The following is an 8,145-nucleotide window of genomic DNA, read 5'->3' as shown; positions in this document are numbered from 1 at the left end:
GGCCAATCGCCGACGCTCCGAAAGAGGAGATGTCGTCCCGATCCAGCAGCGACCTGCGGAGGGCAATGCGGAGCGCTAGCTCCTCCTCATCAGGCGCCGACGAGCCACTGGAATCCCTGGCGGCCTTGAGCCACTCCGGTAGGTCGGATTCACTGTCGGACATGGCGGGCGGGGGAAGACGAAGCGGATTTAGGGAAGAAGTGGAGAGGTCATGTGAGTACGGACTGAGTTTGACTAGATCGTCATATATTTGTGGGGACTGGAGTGGGGTCATTGCGGGCCATAGGGGCCAGGCCAACATGGCGGGCCTGCCCGAGCGCCCCCATATCCGCCCTATATTTGGGCTGAATATGAGGGGTGCCGGTCAACCCATGTGTTTGAGGTCCGTTTGAAACACCCGTCTGGGTCAAAAATCGTGACCAGTCAGTGTCCGGACGGGCCCATGTGTTTAAGGTCCGTTTGAAACACCCGTCTGGGTTAAAAAATCGTGACCAGTCAGTGTCCGGACAGGCCGTCCGGATGTTTGAGGAGGGTTTGAGACGCTAGGTTGTAGATGCTCTAATAGAACAAAGATCTCACGCCTAAAGAAAATCTAAATCAGGGCCATATGAAAACACAGAAATGACATCGTACATGGCAGTCAGAAATTCAGAGCGTCGATCCGAATCGTCGTAGTCATTTAAAGAGCGGTTTCTGTGATCACGAAAAGAGCCAAACCCAGTTTGAAAGAACGCATGCAAGCATGGCTTGACCGTTTGTAATTTTGGTGTTTTTTATACACCTTCACATTTATACATACACACTTATCACTTTATATATACTCTTTCTGTTTTCTAAATACAAGTCTTTGTAGAGATTTCACAATGAACCACATACGGCATAGACATTTTGCTTCCTATGTACGTAGTTGTATGTGGTTTATAGTGAAATCTCTATAAAGACTTGTATTTAAAAACATAAAGAGTAGATAGATATGAAAAGACGAGTCACAATAGGGGCCACCCCTGTTGTTTCATGCTGAAAAAAAAGAGCCACAACAAGGGGAACCCCTTTTGTTTCGTGTAAAAAAAAAGGCATTCCTGGTGAAACTCAAAGTTACATGGAAGAATTCTGATGCCACCATCTTTATTTAGCTCGGCGTTTTGCGTCTTGATGAAGTCGTGCGGGACTCTGTCTAGCGACAAAAAAGAAGCGGAGATGACAAAAGAAAATTAGAGTTTTTTTAGGGGACAAAAAAAACCAAATAAAAATAAATAGAGTGGCATTGAAGGCTTTATAGAGCCGGATGGGCCTTGTCCGCAGTCGCTGCTGTTCGATGTGGGTCGTGAGAAGGAGGCTCTACATTGGGCCATTGTGAAATGCCGTCTCAGTTTGGGCTATCCCCCGCTCCTCCAAAAGAAAAAGGTTGGGCCTGCTGGCCGGGACTACTAACTAGCAGGGCCGGTCTCTCCCTCTCCCCCCGGTTGACCGCTTCATTTTTCTCTCTGTCTCTCTCTCTCTCTCTCCGGGCCGCTTCATGCCCGCAATCTTGTGCTTCGAAATCTCAAAAGGAAAATGAGGAGAGGCTGACTGTTCCATGCCCCGTCCAGAGCGCGGCTTGGTTTCAAAATGGCGCAAAGAAAGCCAGTGGGCGCCCCCTGCCTGCTCTCTCTGCTCCGGGAAGCAAATTTTTGCGAACGCTACTTGGGAGGCAATAGAGTACTCTGCTCTGGGACGCGCCCTGCCCTCTCTATTCGGTAAAATTGATAAATTTGACTTATGAACGAAATCAAATCACATAATGAACTGACCGTGAAACTATTTCACGCAGCTGACCTTTTTATGTGACGCCCGACATGAAGGCACCACACTACACTGTGCAACGCCTCACAGATAGGCGCTACACGCCTGGCCAGCGTCGCACCCGTGTGATCCGAAAATACTAAGTCAGTGTGCAACGCCTGAGAGCTAGGCGCCACACTATACAGTGTAGCGCCTAGCTTGTAGGCGTTGTACTAGTGGTTGCTTCATTTTGTAGTGCAACCACTAGTGCAGCGCCTGAGAGTTAGGCGCCCCACTATACAGTGCAGCGCCTAGCTCTTAGGCTCTGCACAATGACTTAGCAATTTTTAGGCAGTCTGGGGTGCAACACTGGCCAGACGTGTAGCGCCTATCTGTGAGGCGTTGCACAGTGTAGTGTGACGCCTTCGTGTCGGGCGTCACACAAAAAGGTCAGCCGCGTGAAATAGTTTCACGGACAGTTCATTCTGTGATTTGATTTCGTCCACGGGTCAATTTTATCAAATTTGCCCTCTCTACTCCACTCCGCTGCCTGCTGAAGCCGGCCGCGGCAACGGTCGACTGAGCGAGCGAGGTCAAGGCAACCAACGGGCAAAAAAAGAATCCATCGGGCTCCATCCATCCCTCTTCCAGGCGGGGCCCATGGGGGCGGGGTCCCGCGCATCTGACCGGTGACGATCCCCGCCACCCAACGGTCACTTCACTTGCGTACTCCGTCTCCGTCTCCGTCTCGCCAACGGAATCTCGCCGTTACACCCAACGGAAACCGCTCCTCCTCCTCTTAACTCCACCCTGCGCCTATCCCCGCCCCCCTCTCCGCTTCCTCGCGCATTTCATTTGATTTCATTCCCCCGAGAAGAGAACACACAGATTTCGAAATCCCCCGAGAAGAGAACGAACGAACCAACGGAAGAAAAAAAATCCCCCTCTCCGCTGCGCCGTCCCGAGATGGCAACGGTGGCCAGGTCCCCGTCCCCGTCGCCGGCCGCGGCCAGGCCGTGCCCTGCCATGCGGAGGAGCGCCGACTCCAACCCCTTCAAGCCCGCCGGTAACTCCTTCACAGGGTTTGGGCCGACCCATCTATAGCAGGTACAAGGTTTCGGTTTTGGGAATCTCCTAGAGGGTAACCAATGGTTTTTATCGGTTTTTGGAACCTGGTTCCTGGACCGGTTTTTCTATTTCCCTTTTCATTTTTTGTCTCTGTTACTTTTTTCGTTTTCATTTTCTATTTATTTTTTTTCCTTTTCTTGTTACTTTTGATTGAAATTTTCAAATATTTGTTCTGAATTTCAAAAAATGTTCTCGTGTTCAAAATTTTGTTCACAATTCTAAAAAAGTTTGTGTTTCAAAAAATATTGTTACTTTGAAATTTTGTACATAATTCCAAAAAATGTTCATGTTCCAAACATTGTTCTCAGTTTCAATACTTGTTCGTGATTTCAAAAAATGTTCATGTTTCGAAAAATGTTCAGGGATTTCAAAAACTGTTCTCGTTTTCAAAATTTGTTCAAGATTCAATAAATATCTTTGTATTTAAAAATTTGTTCTTGTTTTCAAAATTTGTTCAAGATTTCATAAATATCTTTGTGTTTCAAAAATTATTCTGGTTTTCAAAATTTGTTCATGATTTCATAAATATCCTTTGTGTTTCAAAAATTGTTCTCGTTTCCGAAATTTGTTCATGATTTCATAAATATCTTTGCATTTCGAAATTCTTATTTTCGAAATTTGTTCATGATTTCAAAAAATGTTCAGGGATTTAAACAACTGTTCTTGTTTTCAAAATGTGTTCATGATTTGAAAAAATGTCCGTGTTCCAAATCAATTTCAGGGATTTCAAAAATTGTTCTTGTTTTGTTCATTATTTAAAAAATTATTTAGGGATTTCAAAAAATTTTCTTGTTTCAAAATTTGTTCAGGATTTCGTAAATGTGTTGAATTTTTTTTCAAGAATTTCAAAAAATGTTCTGGTCTTCAAAATGTTTTCAGGATTTTCATCAATGTGTTTCAAAAAATGTTCAGAAATTTCAAAAAATGTTCTGGTCTTCAAAATTTGTTCAGGATTTTCATCAATGTGTTTCAAAAAATGTGCAGGAATTTCAAAAAATGTTCTGGTCTTCAAAATTTGTTCACAATTTAAGAGGAATGTTCGTGTTTTCAACATTTTGTTCGCAAGTTCAAATAATGCCCCCATGTTAAAAAAATCTTTTTAAAAAAAGTGTGAATTTAAAAAGGAAATTTGTTCTTCTTTAAAAAATAATATTCAGACTTTTTCAGGATCTGACAAATTCTAAATTTAGTTCCTGTAATTCAAAAGCTATTTGAAAATTTCAACTTTTGTTCACATTTTCCAAAATTTTGTTTGTGCTTTTAATAATTTGTTCAAAACAATCGAATAATTTGTACGCTACAGTAAATAGGATGCTAGAGTGTCGCGTTATAATTAAGAACTATTCACTCTACCATCTATCACCATCTATTCACTCTGTTTTTTTAGGGTATATAATATCTCTACTCTCTGGTGGATCGCTTCATGCCCACAACCTTGTTCAAAATTTCAAAAGGGAAAAGTAGGAGAGACTGTTCAAAATTTCAAAAGGCAATAGAGTACTAGTCTGCTGGTGAAGCTGTGGCCACGGTCGACTGAGCCAAAGGCAACGGGCAGAACAGAATCCCTCTTCCCTTCCAGGCGGGGCCGTCGGTGGGGGTGATCTGATCCCCACCGCCCAACGGTCACTTCACTCTCCTCCCCTCGATAATCTAGCCGTTGCGCCCAAACAGAAAACCGCTCCTCCTCCTCTTAACTCCATCCCCACCTACCCCTCTCCGCTTCCTCGCACATTCCCCCGAGAAGAGAACAAGCAGATTTCGAAATCAGCCGGAGAACGAACGGAAAAAGAAAATAGTCCCCTCTCCCTCTCTGCTGCGCCGTCCCGAGATGGCAACGGTGGCCAGGTCCCCGTCCCCGTCCCCGTCGCCGGCCGCGGCCAGGCCCTGCCCCGCCATGCGGAGGAGCGCCGACTCCAACCCCTTCAAGCCCGCCGGTAACTCCCGAGCCCTCGATTTCCTTGCTGGTTTCGGCTGTTATGCACGCGGATCCGAGCCTGTTCGGCCACCAGCTCTCAACCCCGGCCCTCTCCCTGATCTGCAGATTGCCCGTCGCAGAGGAGCTCCACCTCCAAGGGCGGCGGCGGCGTCTGCGGGTGCCACCACTCCTCGCCCTCGCCGCGCCGGAGGTCCCTCTCCTCCTCCTTTGGGGAGAAGGAGAACGAGCCGCGGGACCGCACCCCCAAGCCCGCGGCGCGCTCTGGCGGCCCCAAGAACTTCATGGCGCCCACCATCTCCGCCGCGTCCAAGGCCGCCTCGCCCAGGAACAGCAGCAAGGTGCTCGGCGAGCGCAACCACCACGACACGCCCCACCTCGCGCCCTTCTCCCCCGCCAACCTCGCGCACAAGCCCAAGGGGCCACCGCCCGAGGCGGGAGCCCCGCGCCGCCTGCGCCTCTCCTTCGAGGCCCCTCCCGCGGCCACCGCACCGCACGGCTTGCTCGCCGCGGGGATGGAGGATCCCGTGTTAGGCAGCGTGAACCACCACCACGCGGAGGCCAATTCGGTGGGCGCGGAGCGCAGCCTGCGGCACTCGTTCGAGGCCCCTTCCGCGGCGGCCGCGTGGCACGGCCCGCTCGCTGGAGATGATGACGACGCGGGGATGGAGGATCCCGTGCGCGTGGGCGTGGGCGTCAACCGCCCGCACGCCGCGGCCGATCCGGTGGGCGCGGAGCCGTCCCGGGCGGCCCTGTACGACCCCAAGACCAACTACACTTCGCCGCGGCCGCGGTTCCTCCACTACAAGCCCAACCCCCGCGTCGACATCTACCGGCACGGCGGCGCTGGCGTCAGGCGCCTCGAGGACGGCTTCGCCTCCGCCTCCGCCTCGGAGAGCAGCGACGAAACCGACGCCACTGCCACCACGGAGGACGACCTCACGGAGGAGGAGCAAGAGCAAGCAGAGCAAAATCATCTGCCGGGGGAACAGCCAGCTCTCGCCGCTCCACCTGAGGCTGCCGAGGCCTGCGTCCTGGCGCCAGAGCCCGCGCCGGGTTCGCCGCCGCCTCCTCTGCTGCTGTCACCGGAGGCTGCTGCGGTGACGCCAGAGCCGGCTCGCGTTCCTGCACCGGAGCCTAGGGCGACTCCTCCGCGAGCCCGTGCACTGACGCCGGAGCCGGAGCATGGGGCGCGAGCTCCAGCCAAGAAGGGATCCGCGTTGAGGTTCCTGCTCCCCCTCGCTTTCGTTCTGTTCATGTCTGCTGCTTCCGTGTGCGTGCTGCTGCAGCCAGATTCCCCGATCATGTCGAGGGCGTCCAGCTTTCTTTCAGTTCAAGAATCACACCCTGTGGAGTTGGCTGCTTGGCTCAAGCAATGGTCAAGCAGTTCGTTGGATTCGATCACGTCTTACTGGGAGGCCTTGGCTTCCACATCCACACAAGAGCAAGAGTACTTTGGTCCGCATTTCGCAGCCAACTGGAGTGCTGCAGCTGCCGATGGTGACCATGGTGCTGCTGCTGATTTCTACTACAACTTCGCCGAGGCATGGCCAGTGACGAGTGAAGAGCCTATTAGCAGCGCCAATGCCTTGCCTGCAGAGCCGGAAGAAGAATCAGTTGATGATGCTGGAGTGGGAGAAGAATCTGATGCATCAGACTACTACGACATGGTAGTAGATGAGCTTGATGTTGAAATGTCAGAAGAAGCTCCTGGTAGCAGCTATGGTGCCACTGTCCTGGAGGAGCAGTTGAAGATCCAGGATGCAGTTTCTGAAGCAAGCAGTGCTGACTTGATTGCAGAATCAGAGGGTGTTGCTGCAGTGGTAGAAGAAGAATCTGATGCATCAGACTACTCCAAGGCAGTAGATGAGCGGGCATCAGAAGCAGCTCCAGGTAGCAGCAATGGCGAAGAGATCAGTCAGGATTTGGACACCCCGTCTGAACCTGCTGAGCTGCGTGAGCAAGATGTTGAGAGTGAAGAGCCCGAGGACAATCACGGCAATAGCAAGGAAGACAAGGAGCCGCATCTTGGTCTTGAGTCAGATTCCAGCATGTCGCCAAGCTACTTGGACAGAATCTCAAAGCCTGCAGCAGCAGCAGGTGTTGCCATTGTCGTGGTCATTCTTTCAGCCAGCATTGCTGCCCTTTCCATGAGGAAGAAGCAAGCTCAGGTTGCCACAAGTGCCAATGCACCAGCTGAGCAAGCCGAGGAAGCTGAGACTCAATCTGGTTCAGCGAGCAGTGAGGGCCATCGTCTTGTCAAGTCTCCTCAGGCAGGAGAAACTGAGCGATTTGGTGACTCTGGTTTCTCTCAGTACAGCAGCAGCTTGTCGTCTGGCCATGGCCATGGCAGGGGGAAGACCAAGGAGGAAGAGAACGTCGGCCTCGAGCCCGCGTCCAAGAGGGAGTCCATGTCATACTCCACATCATCCTATGGCAGCTTCACGACCTATGAGAAGATCGCTGCCAAGAAAGTAAGCTTGAATTGTTTGTCCCTCTTCTCGGTTCAAATATGATATGTGCCTGACTGAACTTTTTTTTTTTTGCAGAGGAACAAGGATGATGAGGCGATGACCCCGGTCCGGCGCTCCAGCAGGCTGCGGAGTGTCAAATCACCCGAGGCCGAGTCTAGTTAGTGCTCTAACTACCACCATTCAGGGCACCTAACTCGACGTAGCTGCTTGCCCAGTTCCACGCACCTTGTTAGACAGATGTATGATGATTGATAAAATACAGCTTTCTGCTGTTATGTTCTGCAGAATTGACTAGTTGATAGGATTTATATGTTTGTGGTTTGAGATTGCTTTTAAAACTGCACAAGTGATTGTGGGCAATTCCCTTGTATTGTTCTCTGATTGAGATGAATCTTCTTATGAACCTCCATACTGAGAGTTGATCCCATCCAATACATTCGATTTTCTTTATGGATGTGGACAAGACATCTCATCTATTGCTAATAATGTTGTTGTGACTTTGTTTGTCCATATGTATGTGAAATGATGGTTCAGTACATGGATAACTTGGTTAATTCTTGTCATTTCTGAAAGCTGAATAAAACTGTTGCTTATTGATGATTTGGTGCGGCATACAAGAGTATATAAGAGGGTACAAACCGACTTGAGGTAGGGGTACAAAACTGACTTGGACTAGAAGTCGTATACCATAATGACTACTCTAACATCCCCCCGCAGTATCAACGGCAGGCTCGACGACGTTGAGACTGAAACAGATATCTTGAAACGGCTTAGTAGGCAGTGCCTTGGTGAAAATGTCAGCAAACTGAGCCGTAGAGGGAACATGAAGCACCCTGACCAAGAGCAACC

General features: G+C 50.1%; 1 protein-coding gene across 2 annotated transcripts; it reads left to right on the top strand.

Annotated features, from left to right (window-relative positions):
- The first annotated feature begins 2,706 nt into the window (after positions 1 to 2,706).
- On the top strand, positions 2,707 to 7,746 carry LOC109761052 (uncharacterized). Of its 2 annotated transcripts, none has more exons than XM_020319848.4 (3): positions 2,707 to 2,827; positions 4,931 to 7,296; positions 7,372 to 7,746. In XM_020319848.4, the coding sequence occupies exons 1-3, from the start codon at positions 2,728 to 2,730 to the stop codon at positions 7,456 to 7,458; spliced, it is 2,553 nt and encodes an 850-aa protein (XP_020175437.1). In that variant the 5' UTR covers positions 2,707 to 2,727; the 3' UTR covers positions 7,459 to 7,746. The 2 variants fall into 2 exon arrangements, with proteins under 2 accessions (XP_020175437.1, XP_020175436.1); XM_020319847.4 differs by lacking the exon at positions 2,707 to 2,827 and adding an exon at positions 4,540 to 4,823.
- Positions 7,747 to 8,145: the final 399 nt, after the last annotated feature.

The sequence above is a fragment of the Aegilops tauschii genome, chromosome 4 (genome assembly GCF_002575655.3).
Source record: "Aegilops tauschii subsp. strangulata cultivar AL8/78 chromosome 4, Aet v6.0, whole genome shotgun sequence".
Lineage (NCBI taxonomy): Eukaryota > Viridiplantae > Streptophyta > Magnoliopsida > Poales > Poaceae > Aegilops > Aegilops tauschii.
Note: the sequence above shows the minus strand (reverse complement) of the source record. Positions and strands in the feature narration are given on the sequence as shown.